We start from the raw sequence: 21985 nt of genomic DNA on the forward strand, positions 1-21985 counted from the left end.
GCCTGGTGAGGGGGGTTGGGAAACATCGAGATTCGATAGAGAATAACCCCAGAACTGGTAATAAGACAAAAAAAAAAAAGGGAAACGAAGATAGAAGAGAGCATAGAGAAAAGAATCTAATCAGGAAAGCGCAGAAACAGAGGCCGACAAACCAATCCCAAAATGGCAACCACGCGCCAGGGACCTGAAACAGACAACCGTCGCACCTCCCTCGGTTTCCTTCGTCTTTCTAAATCCACCGAACCCCTAGGCGAGCAGAAATCTTCCGGCTCCCGCAAAAGGTCGTCCAAATACCAAGCCATGGAAGATGAGATGCGTCGTCAGCGCGAGTCTTATGCCCCCACAGTGCCTCCCCGCTTGCCTGATTTTTCCCCCACCCCGCAGCTGGAAACTTTTGGAGGTGAGGATCGTGAGATGTTTGCCAACCCAATTCCAACTCGCCCACAGCCTGGAATTGTCGCTTCAACCTCTATGGCTGGGTCAATCAACAGCGTCGATCCCTATGCGCGCGCCGAGAGCATGACCCACCGTGGCAGATATAGCTATGCGAGCAGTGCTGTCAGCTCCGTGAACAGCCCCCGCCGTGTGCGCCGTCGCAAGGACCCCACCTCATACAAGTGAGTCGCCAAGAATGTGATATCAACACCAAAACAGATCGGCTAACAATGGGAACGTGTTCAGTGTGCTGGTCATCGGTGCTCGTAACTCGGGAAAAACCTCATTTCTCAACTTCCTCCGCAGTGCTCTAACCTTGCCCGCAAGTAAGCACCCCTTGCGCACCCCTGAAGAGGTGGCAGAACTCGAGCGTCAAACTTCGGCATGGGATGGATTCACTTCGCAATACCTGGAAACGGAGTTCGACGGAGAACGGGTTGGACTTACCCTGTGGGACTCTGTAGGCTTAGAGCGGAACATCGCAGATCTTCAGCTGCGTGGCGTGACAGGCTTCTTGGAGAGCAAGTTCGAGGAAACTCTCGCCGAGGAGATGAAGGTTGTTCGTTCTCCCGGTGTTCGCGATACCCACATTCACTGCACTTTCCTACTTCTGGATCCTGTTCGTCTCGATGAAAACATCGCCATGGCTAAGCGTGCTGCCAAGGGCACGCCCAAGATCAGTGATACGCCCGTGATTGGGATTCTGGACCAGAATCTGGATATTCAGGTGTTGCGCACGGTGCTGGGCAAGACCACTGTGGTGCCAGTTATCAGCAAGGCGGATACGATCACTTCCGCCCACATGAGCCACCTCCGCAAGGCGGTCTGGGACAGTTTGAAACAGGCCAATATCGACCCTCTGGAGATCTTGACATTGGAGGACCAGGAAGAAGAATACTCGTCGGATGAGAATGAAAGTGAAGATCTTGAGACTGGAGATGCCAGCGGAGCCAAAGATTCCGAGAGCGAACCCGATAAGGCTCCGGGCTCGCCATCCCAGCTCAGCGGCAGGTCCGACGCGTCGCAGACCAACAACCAGCACGTTCCGTTCTCGATTCTATCTCCGGATCCTCACTCGCTGGCAGCTGGAGACCAACCCGTCGGTCGCCGTTTCCCCTGGGGCTTTGCAGATCCATATAATGCTGAGCACTGTGACTTTGTTCGCCTGAAGGACTCTGTCTTTTCCGAATGGCGCTCCGAGCTGCGCGAGGCCAGCCGCGTGGTCTGGTATGAGCGCTGGAGAACCAACCGCCTTAACCGCAACGGACAGCCGGCACCCAAGAAGCAAAACTATAGTGGTCGTCAGGGGCCTTATGTTGGCCGTCCCACGCGATAAACGGGCAGTCTCCCCCTTGCTTCTATTCCCATAGCTTTTTTTCCCGCACATACCCCCATTCTTCGCGGCCTAGCACCTCGCAAGGCTTCTTTTCATGTCATACCTTCTGCTTTTCCCCTTCTCTTCTGACCAGCTGTTTCGGAATCCGGAACCTGTACTAGTGTTGTTCATCTATTGTTTGCACCGTAATTTGATAGTCTATCTTGAATTCTGCGTAATTCTGGGAAACAACCTCTGTAGATGAACGTACACATGTATGGCCCCCTCGGCTTCATTTGCAATCTGATAAGCGCATTGGTCAGAGGTCCTCTGCGGCTGAAGCGCTGGTCACCGACGATCTTGAGTTCAGCTGTAGGCCAATAAGAGCCGCTAATCCTTGTGGCAACATAAGAAAGGTGAAGAATCACTAGCTCTCCATAAGTTAGGATAAATACGAGGTGTTATCAAAGATCTCGCTTTGTTCTAACTTTCTTTGTCCTTCTTCCCCTCCTCACCTACACAGATGTAGAGAGAAGGCTTCATTTCTACAAGTCTCAAATGGCCTAGTGGACATCGCACAAAGAAACCCCAAAGTCCAACTCTACTCTTGTATGACCAAAGACCTCTCAGCCCCAAAGAAAAAGAGAAAATTAACCTGTTGAACATTACTGAAATCAAAACAAAACAAATCCCGTTGGACCAACTATGTCCCTCCAAGTGAACGACCCACGGTCGCGAACCCGATCCAAATCCCCTGGCCGCGAGCGCTCACGGCCGCGGTCGCGCGACAGCCGAGTCCCCTCCCCCTCCCCCTCGCCCTCCCACCGCTCACGCCCCACAGCCGTCGAAATCCCCCCAACAAAAAGCTACAATTCTGACGAGGAAGCCGAAATCGAGCGCCAATACAAGCTCATCAGTGAGCGTCGTCGCGAAACAACTGACGAGCCCCGCCCGGTCATTTCGCGCGCGAGAACTCCCCGCTACGACGTAGACCGCTCAGGCTCGGACTCGGAGTCGAAGCGTCGCGAAACAGAGAGCTCAAGACGTCATCGTGATGATCGCTATGAACACTCGGACGGGGAGCGCAGTTCTGCTACGGCTTCGTCGCGGTCGCATCGACGACGGTCCTCGCCTGACCGCGGCAGTCGCGTGAATCACGACTCTGACGACTTGGCTTATGGTGATGCGCCGGGAGTTAATCCTAGCTATGCGCGCCCGAATCGGTATAGCTATTCCCAGCCTACGCAGTTCGTCTCCGCTGCTCCACGACAGCCAGGTTTCCCTGCTGGCTCGGTTGACTGGGCTTCTATACCGGAATGTGAACGGCCTGGACATGTCCCGCCTTCATCGCAGGCGGCGGACCCGGCTACTATGCCTGGCGCATTTCCTGTGGCGTCGACCTATTCGGCTAGCTCCGCCGCTATGCCGGCGTCCGTGATTCCTTCGCTGCAGCATGCTGAATTACCTGGCCCGCAGGCTACGTATGCAGCGACGAGTGCGGGTTATGTGCCTTCGCATTATCGTACGGCCTCGGCAAGTGATCCTGGATATCCACCGCCGGCTGCGGGATATGCGAATCCCGGCGTATACCAGTACGCGCAGTTTGATCCTAGTCTTAAGTATGCCCCCAAGACGGTGCCGACGTCGGGGCCTATGCCGACTTATTCTGCTTCTACGCATGATCAGTTCTACAGACCGATTCCGCAGCAATCACAGAGGCAGTATCAGCCGCAGTCGCAGCAGCAGCAGCAGCAGCCACCTCCAGACCAGTATCGGTACAAGCACGAGCCTCAGAGACAAGAGCCTCGGTTTGTGGAGATCGCGCCTGGTGGGAGTCGGTCGAGTGCTCGTCCGCACAGTCACTCTGTTTCGTCGTCGAATAACCTCGCAGTTGGCGGAGCCACTGCATCTCATTCGGCTAATTCCCCAGCTAGTCCCCTGCTGGAGCCTTATCACGGTACTTACCAATCCATCTCACCCATGCCAACTACGATCGTCATCCCCTCTGTCCACGACGACGATGTCTCGGACCTGGAACCTCTTGACGGCAGAAACACCACCTCAGACTCAAGCCGACGCAGCAAACACCTTCGATCGCACTCCTCCGTCGGCGAGAAAGAATCCCGCTCCCACAGCAAAGACAAGAAAGACAAGGAGCGCGACGACAACCGTCGCACCCGCCCATCAACCAGCCACGACCGCCATGACTCGAGCTCCTCAGCTCTCAGTACCGAACCCCGAGTCCTCGTCTCCCCCACAACCGGCCGCAAACGCGTCTCCTTCTACGACGCCGGCCCAGACGCCGCCGCCATGCAATCAGCCCTCAACCACACTCGCAATATAGACAGCAAACCCATAATCCAAATCCTGCCTCGTCTAACAAGCGACGAGATCCTCCTCTTGCGGCAGGAATACAAAGCCCGCGTGCGCATCCAAGGAAAAGGCATCAATCTCGCCAAACACCTCCGTCTCAAACTAGGAAGTTCCTCCTTCGGAAAAGTTTGTTACGCAACCGCCCTCGGGCGCTGGGAGTCAGAGGCATATTGGGCAAACTGCTATTACCAAGCCGGGACATCACGTCGCGAGTTACTGATCGAGTCCCTGATGGGACGGTCGAATGCCGCGATCCGCGAAATCAAAAACTCGTTCCGCGACACCCGTTACGATAATAGCCTCGAGCGCTGTATGCGCTCTGAGTTACGGGCTGATAAGTTCCGCATTGCAATTCTGCTTGCGCTTGAGGGTCAGCGGCAGGATGAGCGCGAGCCGCTCGATAAACGGCTCGTGAGCGATGATGTACATGATTTGCATCGTGCGATTGTGAGGGAGGGGGGTGAGACTGCCATGATTCATATCATTGTGCTCAGGAGTGATACGCATCTGCGTGAAGTACTGCGTGCTTATGAAGATAATCACGGGCATAATTTTGCAAGGGCTATGATTTCCAAGTCGAGGAATTTGGTAGTATGTGTTCGATGTTTTCCCCTTCGGTTACTATTGACTACTGAAATCGAAACCGAATCTGAATTTGAATCCAACTAACCTATACACCAGGGAGAAACCCTGGCTCACATTCTCAACGGCGCAATCAATAGACCAATGCGCGACGCCCTCCTCCTCCACCAAGCCCTACGCGAATCCCGCCCCGGACGTGAGCGCTCGGAGCTACTCATCTCCCGGCTTGTGCGTCTGCATTGGGAGCCGAGACATCTTGATCTTGTTAAGAATGAGTATCGGCGCAGATACCATGAGCGGTTGGAGGAGGCTATTGCGGAGGAGATTTTGTCTTTGAATGGCGGAGAGGATTGGGGAGAATTTTGTATTGAGTTGGCGCGGAATGCTTAAATGGGGTCTTTACAAATGTGTGTTGGATATTGTACTATTTTCTTCATTATGCTCTTGTTGGCTGTTACTGTAGTTTTTGCTGACCGTTTACAAGGTGGTCTTTATTCCTGCTCTGCAGGCTGGGATTTAATGTTGTAGTGTGCTCTTGATAATTTGCGTAAATCATCTCCATCCTTTTTTTTTTTTTTTTGCGGTGTGTATGCACTGTATTTTTTTGTTACTGATCGTCCTATACTCTTATGTTCTACTCATAAACTGTATTACATGGATGTGATTCCTTTGGGCTACTTCTTAGGGCTAGGAGTTTCCGACATCGGCTGGTAAAGATAGTCATAGGGCGTGCTCAAAATCACTCTCCTCAGGAAGGTTAGCATGGAGTTCCGTTCCAGGCAATGATCAATGTGGCAGATTGATTCGAGTCTCCTGCTGGAATTTGAGATTATCGCATAGACACTTCGCTGTTTGCTCTACGCTATAATCTTCCAAGCGCCAAAACCACTCGGGTGGGGTGCTTGACACGATCATAATGTTGCTTCTTGTTCTTCTTGTTCCTTTCACGTTAATTTTGACATCCATGCTTTCTTCTATTTCCCGTGGGGTGAACACTTCCCTTGTCAGGTTTAGTTGTCTAAAAATAATGACTTAAGTGCTTGCATTTTTTTATGGATTTGGTCAACCAGGGTCTCTGTTATGATTCATCTCTTGGACAGACCTTAGGAAGCATATTCTAGACGGGTATACTTGCTATACAACTGAGTTAGTAGGTTAGTGGATTCTTGATCGGCAGGAGTAGCGTAAGCCCTATAGGGTAACATCATACCTAAACTGAAATAATCCCGCAAGTACGCTTCTAATTATGTACATAGTTGTCCCAAGCACGTTGCCTTTTACCTACAACACCTTATACCAGTGGAGCACGCGATTTCACTGTGTGAACAAGTCAAGTCCCGAATACGCTCATTTACAAAGTCACGGGGTGTATTAAAATCCTTCAAGCGATGACATAGTAGCAAAGTCGGTCATGGGCTAGAATTTTATGCAATAGGATAAAAAAAAGGAGATACTACATTTCGGGGAACAGACACCGAAAGCTTAGATTTTGGTCTCGGACTTCTCTTTAATAAGGGGGTTCTGTTCTTGGACAAGGTAGAGACCTATCACGCAGCAAGGAGGGTTCAATAGGAAGTGGATCGTGAACTCCACAGATGCTGCATTTTGCACTACGTCGTGCACGCGACTTCAACCCATGTACTTCGCATTTAATACAAGGTAAAAAAGTACCTGCAATATAAGAGTCTAGGCCTGATGGAATTTTGAAGACATTTTTGTCTCCGATCAGACTGTCGGGACCAACGATCTGCAGAGATGAGCTTCTCTGCAAGGGGTTATTCTGATTTGGGAGAAACTTGTGGATTTGTTTTTTTGGGGGGGAAATTGCAGATTTCCGAGATCGTCTGTACCCAAGATACCGTGGCTAGCCAACTATCTTCAATCCATGCGCTCATCGGTTGAATGCCACGCTGCTGATCGCCATCTCCCCGCAGATTTCAGGGCACGGAAGTCCAGAGACTTGACACTACCTGCATTAAATCAAAAGCCGACAGCAGATATGTCCTCATGATGCTATCACGAAAGACACGAGCTTGGCACTTGTCCTGACTCGTGGCTTTTTATTTGCCCTCGGCCTATCGGCGATGCCCTCAAACCACCGTCTCTTTTTCGTCTGCAGCTCTTATTTCTTACATCTTTCACCACACCCCCCTTCTCCACACCTTTATTTGCGCCATGCCGCTGTGTGGACTGTCATATGCAAGGTGCGCACCGATCCCGACTCAAATTGTTCCAGTTCTTTTGTCTGTCTAGTGACGCCACTCAATTAGTCGATCCGCTTAGACCGCTGCTTGTCCTCCATGAGACCTGAAGATATGCCGCTTCTTCCAGAAACCGCTAGACTGCGGCTTGGACTTTGAATTTGAACGTTGCCATTCTAGGAAAGTCCCCAATTTTCATGGTCCTGACGACCCCCGTAAGATTTATTTCTCCCCCCTATTGGCATGAATCGTCCTCCACATGGGCGTTGACGGAGGTCAGCAGATTAGCATTATTGAGATTCATTGAATCATGCAGGTCTGCTGTTCCCAATTTTTTTTTATCCTGCCAAGCTGCATCGATATTGCCCCGTAGAGCACATTCTGGCATGCGGGTCTCGGGCCTTTGACTGCCCCCCCCCTCTCTTTGTAGATTGGAGTCGACTATAAAAATGCCACTGGCATTCCTGTCCTGTAAACACTGATCCCTTTTTTCAGTCGTCCCGTCAGAGTGCTTGTGCAGCCGGGTCTCTGAGAGCTCATTCCCTTTTCCTGCAAATAAATAACAATAGATTTGCCCCCTGGACTTTGTTTATCTTCCTATTTACCCGTCCAACTCTGCCATAATGCAGCTGTATCGCCTCAGTCTGCTGGTCGTTTCCTTTGTGTCCTCTGTAGGAGCTCAGTCGACCTTCTCCCCAGCCCGCCCCCCAGCTATACCCCTCGCTGTTAGGTCACCGTACCTAAGCACTTGGCTTGATGTAGGAAGTGATGGAGGTAATGGCGGCTACTTGGCCGGTCAATGGCCTGTCTTTTGGCAGTAGGTTGATTTTTTAATCCTCTGAGCTATGCAAAAACTTTCAAATTGATCAAATATCAACAGAAACCAGGTTACTGGGTGGGCGGGCTTGATCCGCGTCGATGGCAACACCTATACTTGGATGGGTCTGCCCGGATCCAATACTGTCAATCAGACTGCATTTGAATATACTTCGACTAAAAGCATCTTCACTATGAACGTGGAGAATAAAATTGAAATGAACATAACTTTCTTGTCGCCTGTTACACCCACCGATCTCAAGCGCCAATCCCTCGTTTTCTCTTATCTCAATGTTGAGGTCTCTTCTCTTGATGGCCAGAAGCATAATGTGCAGGTCTATGCGGATATCTCTGCAGGTTGGTCACCCGGCTCTACCGATTTTTTTTTTTAAAAAAAACAAAAACAAAAACATTTTGGCGACTGACGGAAATTTAGAATGGGTATCGGGCGACCGAAATGCCATTGCAGAATGGGAGTATGGTACCACTGATGGTGTTGCCTACCACAAGGTATACCGACAGACTCAACTGGCCTTTTCTGAAAAGAACGAGCAGGGTGAATGGGGTAACTGGTACTGGGCCACCGACGATTCGAAAGGCATGACACACCAGTCTGGTGCGGCTACCGACGTCCGTGGTCAGTTCACGAGAAGTGGGAAACTCATCAATGGCGGCGACACCAACTTCCGGGCTATTTCTTCCACCTGGCCTGTCTTTGGATTCTCATCTGATCTGGGCTTAATCGACTCCACGCCTGTCAGCACACTCTTCTCTCTTGGTCTGACACAGGATGAAGCCGTTCAATACGAAGGTGCTTCAAATTACGCCCCGGTCCCGTCCTTGTGGAAGAGCTATTTCGATACCGAGTTGGCTGCTCTTTCATTCTTCCACCAGGATCATGCCGAATCGAGCAATCTTGCAAGCTTTTTCGACAGCAAGGTGGCTCAAGATTCAATCGCCACAGCTGGCCAAGACTACCTCACTATTACTTCGCTCTCAGTTCGACAGGCATTCGGTGCTACCCAACTCTGTGGTACAAAGAATCAAACCTATCTGTTCCTGAAGGAAATTTCTTCTGACGGCAACATGAACACTGTGGATGTTGTCTTCCCAGCCTACCCGATTTTCTTATACGCCAACCCCGAACTCCTGAAGCTAGTTCTTACTCCTCTGTTTGAGAACCAGGAGGCTGGGAAGTACCCAAACAAATATTCTATGCACGATCTAGGCTCGGCTTACCCTAATGCCACAGGTCACTCTGATGGCAATGACGAGAAAATGCCACTAGAAGAGTGCGGAGATATGCTCATCATGTCTTTGGCATATGCGCAGAAGTCGGGTGACTCTGACTTTTTAAATAACCACTACGCTCTTCTCAAGCAGTGGACCAGTTATTTAGTTGAAGACTCGCTTTACCCTGCAAATCAGATCTCAACGGACGACTTTGCTGGCTCCCTAGCGTGAGTTAGCCCTTTCTCCTCTGGAAGTTTCAAACCTAACCAGCATAATTAGCAACCAAACCAACCTCGCACTCAAGGGCATGATCGGTATTCAGGCCATGGCAGTTATCGCAAACCAGACTGGCCACACTGCTGACGCTGCTAATTACTCGAGCATCGCCAAAGACTACATCACTCAGTGGCAGGACCTGGCAATTGCTAAGAATGCTAATCCTCCCCGAACGACCTTGTCGTACGGCGACACCGCTAGCCATGGTAGACTACAACCTCTAATTTCTAGTCCGTGGAGTCTTGCTCACAATTTCTGCAGGTCTGCTCTACAATATCTTCGCCGATGCCCAGCTGGGCCTGAATCTTGTTCCACAGTCTGTCTATCAGATGCAGAGCGACTTCTACCCAACTGTTGCGAACAAGTACGGTGTGCCTCTAGATACTCGTCACACATACACGAAAGGTAAGAGCTTTGAAGGCTTACGACGAATTGTAAAGTACTCACAACTCAATAGGTGACTGGGAGTGCTTTGCAGCAGCGGTCAGCTCAGTCAATACTCGGACCATGTTCATCAAGGATCTCGCCACCTGGATCAACGAGACGCCGACAAACCGACCCCTGACTGATCTATACGACACCATTTCAGGAAAGTAAGTTATTCTACCCACGAGCCTGTAATTATCCTTGCTGATGAACTTCTAGCTACCCCCAAAACACCTTCATCGCTCGCCCCGTCATTGGTGGTTCATTCGCTCCTCTCATTGTCAGCTAGCGGACGACTCCGCTTCTTGTTGAATTTTTACACTTTTGCTTTCTGGCCTTTTGCCCGGTTGATCGCCTTTTCTCCCGCAAAGACGCTCGGTCAGAAGTTCTTATCCAGTATATCTCCCACCGATATAATAGTGGAAGACGTACCGGATACCTTTTGTTCGCTTTGTATTGTCTTTTTCTTCCTTATACCCAGCCATAGCATTGCCTTGTGACGTGCGCTGTGCGACTTTCGTTGAAATACTCGCATGCAAGTCTATTTTAGTAGGCGATGACTCTCGCACATGCATGAATCTGTGATTTCCACCCTCTCTCCATGTTGTATGGCACCTGTGCAGATGCTTCGGCATCGGAGTAGATTACGGCTTAATAACAAATCCGTGCTGCTATCCTTCACTGCACGAAATATGCGGGGTTTTAGTAACTGAACCTTCGTTTATTTTGTATTGAACTTGTGTGCGATTTTGATCATCCAGTCTAAGCTTGAGTGCAATTGGCCTATCATCTTGACAATTGTAAGTGCTGCTTTTTAACTTGATACTTTCCAATCCCGTGGGGGATTGGCCAGAGATTTGGATACATCATACTACAATTTTGGCCATATGGCAGCCTTGAGGAGTTGGGGAATCACCAAGTGATCTATTGGGAAATGATTTTGTTCTGGCAAGGTAAATTCGAAAGCAGTATATATAGAGCTCTCAATCAGAAATGAGGATCTTTACAACTAACGACCGTATGTGACAGACCTTCACATATTTAGGCAAAGAGAATCCAGAATGGGAGCAGTATCATCATTCGGAGTCGTCATCCCAAGCATCAAAAGACCGAATGAGATCTGATGTCAATTAGCCAGACTACCTAAAAGATGAAATGAACGAAAAGAGAGAACTTACCATAGTAAAGCATCATGCCTTCAAGATGCACATCCAAGCGGATCCGCTCGTCCACAGTGTGAATATTCAGCGATCCGCCAGCCCGCGACGGGCTCCAACGGTAAATGTTCTCCGACAAAGCCCAATAGAAACGCGTATCCGTATTTCCAGTCATGATATCTCCCGTTACAACAACTGTGGGCTTAGATCCAGACGCAGATTTGGCGAGCGGGTTCGGGTGTGACTCAAAGACACCACGAGCCACTCCAGCAAAGTGCGCCCACACCTTCGAAGTTAGCGGGTCGGTTGGAGAGATCGGAGCCGGGGAAAGAGGTATACTAAGAGGGGACAGGGTCAGAGTACGGTCGCTCACATCTCCTTCGGGTGACTCCGGCACACCGGGAAAGGCAACACATAGGGAAAGGTTGTGAGATTCAGCAATAGGGCTGATGATTCGGACAGCTCGCTCACGTAGCTCATCGGGCGTCTGGTGTAGTGCCACGCGGTAGTTGACGACTGCAGAGATCTTCTCTGGCAGCGCGTTTGTCTTGACACCGCCGTGGATCAGGTCTGCGGCCTGCGACGTCTGCATTGTATAGCGAACTGCGGGACCGCGGGAACTGGCAACGGCCTCGCCTAGCGCAGCGGGATCGCCTGCTGCCAGCTTCTCGGATAGCCACGTCTCAACATGGTCGGGTGAATACCGTGCCTGGCACTCCAACATCCCGTGGGCGGGGTGGTTGGTATCTAGCCAGGCGGGGAACAGCTCCTTCCGTTCCAGCTCGTACAAAATCTCCGCCATGATACCGATACCGGTATGTGCGGGCGGGATCGAGCTGTGGCCACCAGGCACGGCAAGATCGATGATGAGGTCGAGACTACCCTTCTCGCCGACAGCTGGGAGAGCATACAAGATCTCGCCGTTAGGGTCGGATGCATCACCAAAGCTCTGCAGACCCATTCCGCCCTCGTCGAGAATGAATTCAAAAGAATTCTTGCCGTACTTTTCCACCAGTGCTGCTGAGATTGCCCCGGCGCCTAGGAAGCCGTGTGATTCCTCGTCGAACCCAAAGGCAAACAGCACCGTGCGCTGTGGCTGCCAATCCTGCGAGAGTAGATCTTCGGCTACGGACATCAATCCGATAAGAACGTTTTTGCAGTCGCTTGCACCGCGGCCCCAGATCCATTCACCATCAAAAACGCCTGCGAAGGGCGGGTAGGTCCAGTCTGATGGATCGTCGATCGGGACGACGTCCTGGTGGGCCATGAAGAGTAGCGGCTTGCGTGAAGTGTCAGCACCCTCGAAGGTAAGGACTAGGCCGAGGCGGTTAATGTGCTCAACCTTGCCACGGTTGTGTCTAGATGATTCATTTAGTATTTTCTCCTTTCCATTGGCGGCAGGCAATGTTCAGGAATTGGACAGTTTCTTACACCAGAGGGAACAACTCCTTCAAGAGCGATTGGAATTTGACTACAGGCTCAAATACCTCATCGTATGGATCTTCTATAGAATCACCTACGGTGGTTGGGATCTGCACTGCGCGCGAGAGCCGCTTGGCCTGGCGCGCACGGAAGGCATCGTCGGAAAGGAAGGTCTGCGACGAGTGGAAGCCATCGTTTGGGGTGCTGACCTTGGGTGGCTGTGGACAGATTTCCCGTGTAGGTGGGCTCGATAGCGGGTTATACTGCCAGTCCGACAGGTCGGTGTTGGGGAAGAGATACTGCTGTGTGGGGATAGTGAGAGCTAGTGATGGCACTGCGACTCGGCTAAGGAGGGCGAGGGGTTTCATGGTCGGATTGACTTAATTGAGTGTTCTCCACTGGAAGTATCCAAAGAACTTGAAAATTCAACACAAAAAGATTCACAATAGCTTGAAGAGAGCACGTCAAATGCCTATCTTATCTTCTTCCCCTCTCCCCACCTCGGCTGGCGGCCATTGCCGATAGCGAATTGCCTTTTCAGGATGGCCATTTTGCCCAGTGTTGGGGCAGTTAAACAAGTAGGCATTGATCATTCTCGGATTGACAATCAAGTTCAATTCTTGGCGTTTTCAAAAAGATTTAACTTGGTTAATATAACTCGATAGACTTGCGGGGCCCATTTTCGTTCCTTTCTCTGTTGCGGAGTAACTTGCAATAATAGCTCGGGGCTTTATATTCAAGCTAACATAGAGTGAGCACCCATATCTCATAAACCTGAAACAGTGTGATATCTGTGTCTACGGATGTTTCCCGGCATTTCTCTCGATCGACTTTTGCTGCTTGGTACCCAAAGGGAAGAAAACGAAATAAATTTGATCAGCTTGTGTTCCATTCCCACAAAATTGAACTCAAAATAAGGATTCCCTCCATCTATATAGCTATAAGTAGTGGTGACACCAAGCTGTTCACTGGAGTGTGATACCAAGTAATAATTCCTAGCGGTACCCTTGGGTGTTATCATTTCCTCGTAGAAGGGTACATATGCTTGACTGACTTGTTCTCGTTGAAAATAGAGAGATGATCATCGGTATCGTATCGTGTTCGTTCCAGCTGATATCAAGTACTGTGAGACTACATCTCGATGCGATTGACTTGTATTTCTTATCAACTTGGACCTCATTGTGAGATCAGAAACAGTTGACAAATTCCTACCCCTGACCTTGCTTGATTTACGTAGCTCACCGGCTCCTATTCCAATCTGAAACGTTGACTCTGCTGATATACGTAGCACTGGGAGTTTCCAGATTTCCTCAAAGAAAGTATCTCATGAAAAACATGGCGTTTTGCGGGAAGATCCCGGCGGGCATCATTTAAACTCACAATCCAACACGATTAAGAATAATCCTATACGATTAAGCTAATCCATTACGATTTAGCTAATCCGGTAGTCAATCTTTTCTCCCCACCTGTGTGGGTTCCGTGTCCCTGGGTCAAAATTAAGGTACCCGATTCTGGGTCAGAGTAAATTGCAACTCAACCTCTTACATTCACAGCGACGATGATGAGGGATTTTAAGTTAGGGGGCTTAGTGACTAACCTGATAAATAAGGCATCCAACTATGCAGAAACTTCGGCTCAACCATGGATCCAAAATAGACTTGGCACTCAATTGTGATGTCCAGTTCCCAAATAGGCCATACCACAAACATCAAGAACTGTTTTGGATACCTTGCAGAATCTGTAAATGACCTACGGAGTAGATATATCCCGAATAGCAGAATAACTGAAAACCGGAACACCTGAAAAGGAGAAACAAGGGGTCATTGGCGATGACCAGCATTGACCAGAAATGTCGGATTCCTCACAAATGCAACACCCTTAAAACCGCTCTATACTTAATTAAGACAAGCGGGAAGCTAGAAACACGCGAAGTGTTCCTTGAGTTTATCCCATTTGACCCTCAAAAGCTCCATTCGCCTTCATTGGTTGCTCAAAAAGGGATCTAGTCGCCACACCTGGGGATGCCGATCAGGTGATCGTCCACTCATAAGCCAATGAGACCCGTAAAAGCCCCAGTGCGAGTTCACTAGACATGTCGCTTAGTGTTTCAGGTTTATCACTTGCTACTTCCGGTCGCTCAATTGGGCATCGATGTCATCTGTCCAAGCCTTACTCCACAGAAAAACACTCGAAAAAATGGAACCCGACGGGTGTTCCCAACACGAAACCAACGGCCACTTTAGATGGGACTTTTTTTTTTTCTCCTGTCACCACTCCCTCTTTCACAAAATTTCTTCTTTGAATTCTCACATCTTCTTTCTTTTATAAAACAAACTTTCACTCTCTAATTCGTTGATCGAATATTTCTCCCACCAACAATCATGCGTACCAACTATATCTTCTCGGCTTTTGCCCTAGCTCTTCCCGTATACTCGCTTGGCCCCACAGCTAGTATGGGCTGTTACTCCGCCATCGAATCGTTCCAGAACCAGGGTCCCTACACCTATCAATCACCAGGACATTGCCAGGCCCAATGCGCCGATAAAAATTTCAAGGTCGCTGCTCTGAGCCGAGGCAACATGTGCTACTGCGGCAACAAAATTCCCTCCGAGTCCGTCAAGGTCGACGACGATAAATGCGATATCGCCTGCACCGGATGGGCTGCAGGAAGCTGTAAGTTGCTCACAATGTCATAGAGTACGATAACAAGACCATCACTGACAAGGAATTTTTCTGATGTAGGCGGTGGGAAGGATACCTTCAACATAATTCAGGCGGCTGAGGACTTACAACCCTCTCCTTCCGAGAATGCCTCCACTACTATTGCACCAACTGCTGCTACCGCAGCTGGCGGAATCGTTGTCGCCGCCTCGGCAGCTCGCGCACCTATTGGCATCGTGACCACGGCCTCGGCCATAAGCTCTAAGAGTGGTAGCGCCGTGTCCATGTCTGCTACTGCCTCCGTCGCCGTTCCAACTGCCTCTCCCACGCCCACGAACAACGCTGCTGGAACAGTCCGCGCGGGATCATCGTTGCTCGGCGCTGCCATTGCGGGTATCGGTTTGCTTCTGTGAAGCTCTCTACCTTCATGTCTTGTGATTGAACCTGCATACTTAATGTCGTTTTTGTTTCTTGTACCCTACATCGCCTAAATCGCATGTACAGTTTATACCCCTCGCTGGTTCGTCAACAGGGCCTTCGTGATATCGGTGATGGCATCATGTTCCTGCTTATCCTTCTTCTGCTGGATCCGCTGGTCGGATTTGGGTTGCATTTACTGGCTGTTTTGGGATGGGCATTTACACTCGTTTTTATCATACTAGCTTTCATTGTGTATTACCGGATGGACTTCAAAATAAAAAATTTCGGGAATTCAGCATTTTTTGTCGATGGCCTTGATTAGAAAATCATACTGTGGATACTTCTATAGGAGCGATTTACATGCGCTAGCGAACCCAGAAGACACACTTTGCCGATCTTGGAATGTCTGAGGCAGCCTATCTGCCTTTGGAGGCTGTAAATTTATTTTTTAAAAAGATTTTCAAATCTAAACTACACTTGACCACACACGGCCTGTTCAGCAATGGTCAGGCGAAAAGAGAAACAAAACAACATCGATTTTTGTCGCATGTGTGCGCACGTCTAGATGTTTAAACCACGAACCTGGGGTCACAGCCATCTACAGCCTAGACTAGTTATTCACGCTTATGATTCTCCTCCAAAGTATTTCAGAATAGATACCGAAATCTTCGTGGGTATTTCGCGTTTTCATAACCCCGCGGGTGGCGTAAGCCACTGATAGAGCCTCAAACCCCACCTGCGGCTCTGCCGTTGGAATCTTCAAGTAGTCAACTCAGAAAACAGCCATTTCAATTCTAGAGAAATGCACCTCAGCGAGATCGTTTGCACTTTGAGGTCCATCACACAAAACTCACCCTTCACGTGAAATTCGTCTCACCATTGTCACTTCCAAATGTCTTTAGCCCTCATTTGCCTAAGAGTCTTCATGGCATCTCCATAAAAAAGCATTCTGATAAAGAAGGTGAGCTGTCTGTTCACCTTTTTTTAGCTGCCTAATCACTACCTAGCTCTGGTGACTTAATCGTTCAAATCAACACGTTCCTTCGGGCCTTCGGTCTTATTGCCTAGCTTCTCGATTAAAAATCCGCTTCCCCAACCGGTCAGGTTGTATCACATTAGACAATGATTTGGGTGTTCTCGCTACCGGCTATAATCTTGTCGTCAAATTGTACACAGGTCAGAACGTGTCCTTCGTGTGCTTGAAAAGCAATGTGCATCGGATTTGTATTCTTCCACATCGGGTTTGTTTACCAGAACACAGTGAATGTGTGTTCCAAGTATTGTTTGTCAAAGTGTAGTTAGGCAGAGTTATGATTAGTAGAAAGAAAGGGGAGTGAGATTCCGGGATATTGGCCTAAACAATACGGCGCAGGCGCGATTCTTTTTGATATCATCGTTACGGCACCCCAGGCTATTCCTGGGCATGTTTGGGGGCGTTGACCCCCCGGCTTCACGATAATCACGGCCCAAAAAGAGATTCCATGCTCTATCTAAACTTAAAGATCAACGAAATAAGTTTTGCTGCTCTGCTGCTCTACTGCTTTCTGTCCTTGCGCTCCTGTTGCACTAGTCGTTTTTCAGCACTGTTGCACTTCACACATTCGCTCAATCGTCGCGGGAATGAATCTAGATGGATCGGGCATTGGACCACATGGCCTAAATTAAGGCATCGCCAAGTCAGAGGGTGCTGTTCGGGACAGTGGTGGTCGGTTCGGAGTGTAAATTTTTTCGCAACCTTCGTTACGACCTTGGTCTCCTTCGGACTGCGACTTCTTTTCTTACCTCTACCCTTGCCCTTATTCCTGCCCTTGCCGTTACTCATTCCGAGAGTAAGAACCTAGTGCTGAAGTAAACAAGTTCCTTGAAAGTCTGGTTTGATGCAACTAGCTGGTTCTTGGTGCTTAGCAATTGATCTGGGTAGCTAAATTCAAGAAAAACCTCGGTTTTTATACTATAGGTCATTTCATCATCCGGTGTGTACCATGTCGGGGTTATCCGCAGATCTAGCATCTTGTTAGAGTATTCGGCATGGCATCGTTATTTCTTTGTCTAGCTGATGCACTCCGAAACTTGGAAAATGAAAAGCATTCTTTGAACCTGAGTGCGAAAACCATCAGCATCACATACCAAAGATGCCAAAGCCTTTGACAAAACCTATGTGATGACCTTGCGGTGCCGAGGCTGGCAACATGTGATGGAATCTACGAGCTCCATGCTCATCTCTCATACAATTCATACAAAGCCATTGATGTCTTGCATTTTGGCCTTGACTTTGACTCAGTCCATTCTTTCACTCTAGGTTCTACTTGGCTTAACCTATGCCTAATTATCTCACTGTAAAACACCCACACAGCTCCCTTCTCCTACAATCTTTATATTATGAAAGGTCATTCTCTACCCCAAAAGAAGCAGCTTTGAAAGGGCCTTGGACAAGGTTGATGAATCCCGTTGAAAAGATTGATAAAGAGAACACTATGGACGAGGTCAAACAACAGTCTGCAATTTCTTGCCTTGATTTCATTGCACATCTCTAGAATTAGTATACAGCTCATATGGCTGGACTGACAGATATGAAGAGGTGCCGTCTGGCAGCAAGCAATGTGTGAAGCATCAATTCATAAATCTCAGCATTATGGAGATCGAGAAAAAAGAAACGGAAGGGGAATCGTAAGGCGTTTAACAGTTGTTCATCGTAGAACAACCTGTTGAAAGCCCAAAAAAGGTATGACCTCAAACTCGCAATCAAAGCAGAAACCAAGAAATAAACTCCGAAAGCGCCATGCCATGTGCTTCCTGGGTATCTCAACAAACGCTGAAACGCAAGAGCAAAAAACCACTGCCTGTAGATTGTCAGTGCGTTAAATCAATTTGTTGCCTTCTCCATGTTCGGTGGAAGTGGTCGGCCCTCTCTGTAGAAATAACACATTAGACCTGGTTCTATACACACCAAGGGTGAGTAGATGAATAGGTATGATAACTGACCTTAGATACTTCTTCTTCAAGTTGCGAGCACGATCTTTGCAATTGACTTGAGAACGACGCTCAAGCATGGGACCACCTTCAGACGGAGGACAAGCGTTATCTTGCTTCTTTATGGCGGCATAGGCAGTACCGTAAATCCCCATGAGATAGATGAGACGTTCATCTTCTTCCTCTGTCCATCTGTGACTGGCCTTGGGAACTCTGAGATTGGCCATCGCAGCCTGGGAATTGGAGGTTGCCCAGCGGCTCTGGGTGCTAGGGGGCGGTTCGTGCTGTTCAACGGCGGTCTCTTCATCAGTGACATAGTCACTATCGGCCCTTTGGGCCCCTTCTGAAGATTGTGTCGAGTTAGAATTGTGGTGGAAGGATTTGTTGATATGCGATTGTAACTGTTCTCCGGCAGACACCGCATTTTCCTGGGGGCGCTGGCGCTTCGCGGCAGGCAAATTTTGCTGGGGCTTTTCGACCCTGCGTCTGGGACCAACGTTCTGAGTGTTCTGCTCAAATTCAATGTCTGACTCGTCGCTCGAGTCATCGTCCGAGTCATCAACATTGCGACTTCGCTTGCCCAACACAGTGAAACTCCCTGGACCTTGAGTGTCATATTGGCTTATTGGAGAAACAACTCCAGCATTATTCTGTTTGTCGAGGAAGCGCCGACCGACTGGAACTGATCGCTGTGTTTTCTCGTTTCTGGGTGAATCAAAGAAGCGAGGATTGTGGCTGATATGGCTGATTCTAGCGGAGTTAGGGGGGCTGGTCGATGTAATAATATCAGGTTCTGGGCCCTGTCCGAGGTCCAATTCCTCGTCATTGTTTACGTATGTAGAGTCATCCCCTATGTATGTGTATCTCAACTCAGGAGATTGTTGAATTTCAAAAGACTCGGTGGCTCCGATACTAGCAGAAGGGCCAGGATTATTCGCTTGGGCTTCAACGCTTGTGTCCGTAGGAATTTTTTGCGCCTGCAGTTCAACGGTAGAGACAGGCTGTTGATGACTAGTAGCCTGGCGCCTCAGAAGTGCCGCGAACGAGGCTGGGTTTCGGAAGTTGCTATAAATGAAACTTAGTAGCCACATAGATAGAGAATGAAACCGTAGAGTGAACATACCTTTTGGACTTGCGCCGACTCGGATCTTTGGCTGCCAGCTGCGTAACTTGGTCGGAGACACTTTGTTCTGGAACATTTTGAGTGGGGCCTGGCCGGGAAGCGGTGTTTCCAGATATTTTGTCCACCTCGGGCGCCCTATCTGCATCCGTTGCCGTGTTCACCGCAGAGGCTACGTTGACCAATCGTGCTTCTTGCGGAGATTGGGTCTGATGGGGCAAGTGTCCATGGCGAGGTCTGTCACCGCTTGGAGGCACTGTAGATGTCTGACGCCGACTGGGAGTTCTAGCAGGAACAGAAGTAAGACGACGAGTTGCGGATGAGTTATGCACTTTTTCTGATAAGCGTCTGATGTCTTCCTTGATTTCTCTGTCTCGAGCGTAGATCCAACGTGCAAGGTCCCGTTCAAATGAGCGCCACCTGTATGCCTTTTTCAAACCATCAAGATCAACGAAATCCCACTCGGAAATTTCCTCGTAAAGCTCGTTGAACCTGTCGCTGACAGCGATGGAAAACTTCTCAGGGATGTGTTCGGGAAGATGGCCATCATCGTCCTGCAAGATACCCGGCAAATTAAACCCTCGGAAGGAGCCAGGCATACTCTGGAAGTCATCGTCGCTGGGCGCTAGGTCCAAAGCAAAGACCTGTCTCAAGATGGAGAGTGGTTTGAAGTCTTTCTCATGTTGGCGTCTTTCTAATTCCATGATGAAAAACTGTGTGCGGATACCCAAGGCAAGATTGAACGTGGCCTCGCTGGTACTACTCGCTCCAACTGGCCTAGACATAGAACTTTCTGCAAGGGTGCTCATGACACACGCTGGAAACTGGAAATCCAGCTGTTCAATGACTTCCGACTGGGACTCGGTCCCGACACTGGGAAGGAACATGTTCAAGGTCAACAGAGCACAGTTTGTCATGTAGATTTCTGCGATTGACGCATCCAATTGTGCGGGCGAAAGCAAACGACGAGCCTGAGAGATGTCCAAGAATGACTTGCCATCACGAGAAAGAGGAGACTCTTCCAATTCATCGGTCAGCCCTTCCACGGATCGCCTCAAGCGTTTGCGGTTCGGGTGATTAGAATCGACAAGCATTTTCGACTCAGCTGCAAGGCTGTCCGGATTCATGTCTGGGCGAACCAACAGACTCATCACAAGGGTCGCCTGCTGCTGAACAAACGGCAGGTGGGTCGCGATTTTATCGCTGACTTGAGAATCGACCGGATCCACGTCATTGTGAACCAGGGTCGTACCAGAGAAATTGGTATGACCTTCATGGTTCTCAGGCGACTCTGGTATCACATGCCTTGGTAATTTGAGCTCGGGAGAAGAGGTAGAAGGCTCTTCAGTTAGCCCAGTCAGCCCTGAACCAAGTCAGAACACATTCAAAAGTGAAACCGAAATAACGAAGTATAAAATCTCGAAAATGAGGCAGCGAGCCAACAAAATGAAGAAAGTATCGAGCGAGTCACGAAGTGAGGAATATACAACCATGCATAGTTCTCAATCCACAGTTGCCTGAACCATCCACTGGGCCACACCGAAATGACAGGGTAAATACTTACAATTTCGCTCCAATGATCCTTTGTTTGGCATAAACCCTGCATTTGCCTCTCTGCTCCGACTTCGTGTCATGCGGGACCCCGTGATGCGTGCCATGGAAGGCGGTGGGCGGAGGGCAGGACACGTGCTTCAAGCGTATCCACGCGTTGTTGTTATGGGCTTCTTTTCGCACGTTCTGATAAAAGTAAATAACCTTCAAGAAACCCAATCAGACAAAATCAAAAGTTGACTGATGGCCGCTCGATGAGATGGATGGCGAGTGCGATGGAGTGTTGTTGAAATTCGGATGATGGGGAGCAGGGTCTCAGGGTTTTCGGGGCTGCGTTTGTCGGAAAACGGATAAATTTTAAAGCGGTAGGCGTTTGGCTGCCTTAGGCAGCTTTGATGCCTGAATTAACTATCCTTGTCTCAGGAGTGAGCCTGGAACATAATGCATCAAGCCCTACCCCGAACCCCAAGCCCTAAAGCCCTATTTCGACCTAATTAATACCTCAATTGTAATCCCGTAGATAAATCAGGCCGCTACCTCCTGATAGACTACATAAAACCATTTAACCGCTAGGCCAAAAGAATGTAAGGACAAACAGAACATCTGTTTGTTTTTGGAGCGGAATTTACGGCGTACATTAGGCCCTAACATCCGTTAGGGACCACACAATGGTGTGTCCAAGATCACATGATCAATGCCATGTTGCCTTGTGGTCACTTGAGGACCTTAGGGCCTAGTGTATATACTGCTGCTGCGAGAATCGGACATTCTGGTTATATTCCGATTATTGCTATGTTGATTTGGCCCAGCGGTTAAATTGTCTTGTGCAATCTCTCAGGAGCTGGTAGCCCGAGTCGAGGACAAGATCACAGACTTTCAAGTTTGAATTAGAGATGATTCCGATTTTTTTACCATTGGAAGACAAATTGAAAAAATTTTTAGATGACGTGACTTTGGTGGATAATTCGACGAAATTTTTGTGTCCGGAGCCATCAAAATTGTATTTAGTTCATGAGCATAATCTACC

At 49.1% G+C, this 21985-nt stretch overlaps 6 protein-coding genes across 6 annotated transcripts; 4 read left to right on the forward strand and 2 right to left on the reverse strand.

The window, feature by feature from the left end:
- Positions 1-162: 162 nt before the first annotated feature.
- Pdw03_5860 (Septin) lies at positions 163-1771 on the forward strand (the record flags this gene model as incomplete). The annotated part of the gene is made up of 2 exons (XM_014682850.1): positions 163-617; positions 682-1771. The coding sequence occupies 2 exons, from the start codon at positions 163-165 to the stop codon at positions 1769-1771; spliced, it is 1545 nt and encodes a 514-aa protein (XP_014538336.1).
- A 684-nt stretch (positions 1772-2455) lies between these two features.
- Pdw03_5861 (Annexin) lies at positions 2456-5095 on the forward strand (the record flags this gene model as incomplete). Its single annotated transcript, XM_066101185.1, has 4 exons — positions 2456-3369; positions 3437-3558; positions 3681-4714; positions 4805-5095. 4 exons carry the CDS (start codon positions 2456-2458, stop codon positions 5093-5095), a joined length of 2361 nt encoding a protein of 786 aa, XP_065958125.1.
- Positions 5096-7529: 2434 nt separating this feature from the next.
- Pdw03_5862 (Glutaminase GtaA) lies at positions 7530-9946 on the forward strand (the record flags this gene model as incomplete). The annotated part of the gene is made up of 7 exons (XM_014682852.2): positions 7530-7723; positions 7787-8079; positions 8159-9182; positions 9235-9437; positions 9493-9636; positions 9689-9824; positions 9877-9946. The coding sequence occupies 7 exons, from the start codon at positions 7530-7532 to the stop codon at positions 9944-9946; spliced, it is 2064 nt and encodes a 687-aa protein (XP_014538338.2).
- A 787-nt stretch (positions 9947-10733) lies between these two features.
- On the reverse strand, positions 10734-12604 carry Pdw03_5863 (Vacuolar carboxypeptidase Cps1, putative; the record flags this gene model as incomplete). The annotated part of the gene is made up of 4 exons (XM_066101186.1): positions 10734-10777; positions 10836-11100; positions 11188-12172; positions 12246-12604. The coding sequence occupies 4 exons, from the start codon at positions 12602-12604 to the stop codon at positions 10734-10736; spliced, it is 1653 nt and encodes a 550-aa protein (XP_065958126.1).
- A 2013-nt stretch (positions 12605-14617) lies between these two features.
- Pdw03_5864 (Carbohydrate-binding WSC) lies at positions 14618-15310 on the forward strand (the record flags this gene model as incomplete). The annotated part of the gene is made up of 2 exons (XM_014682854.1): positions 14618-14909; positions 14979-15310. The coding sequence occupies 2 exons, from the start codon at positions 14618-14620 to the stop codon at positions 15308-15310; spliced, it is 624 nt and encodes a 207-aa protein (XP_014538340.1).
- Positions 15311-18180: 2870 nt separating this feature from the next.
- On the reverse strand, positions 18181-21065 carry Pdw03_5865 (SANT, DNA-binding; the record flags this gene model as incomplete). The annotated part of the gene is made up of 4 exons (XM_014682855.1): positions 18181-18226; positions 18300-19352; positions 19411-20770; positions 20972-21065. 4 exons carry the CDS (start codon positions 21063-21065, stop codon positions 18181-18183), a joined length of 2553 nt encoding a protein of 850 aa, XP_014538341.1.
- Positions 21066-21985: the final 920 nt, after the last annotated feature.

Source organism: Penicillium digitatum, chromosome 6 (assembly GCF_016767815.1).
Source record: "Penicillium digitatum chromosome 6, complete sequence".
In the NCBI taxonomy this organism is placed as follows: Eukaryota; Fungi; Ascomycota; class Eurotiomycetes; order Eurotiales; family Aspergillaceae; genus Penicillium; species Penicillium digitatum.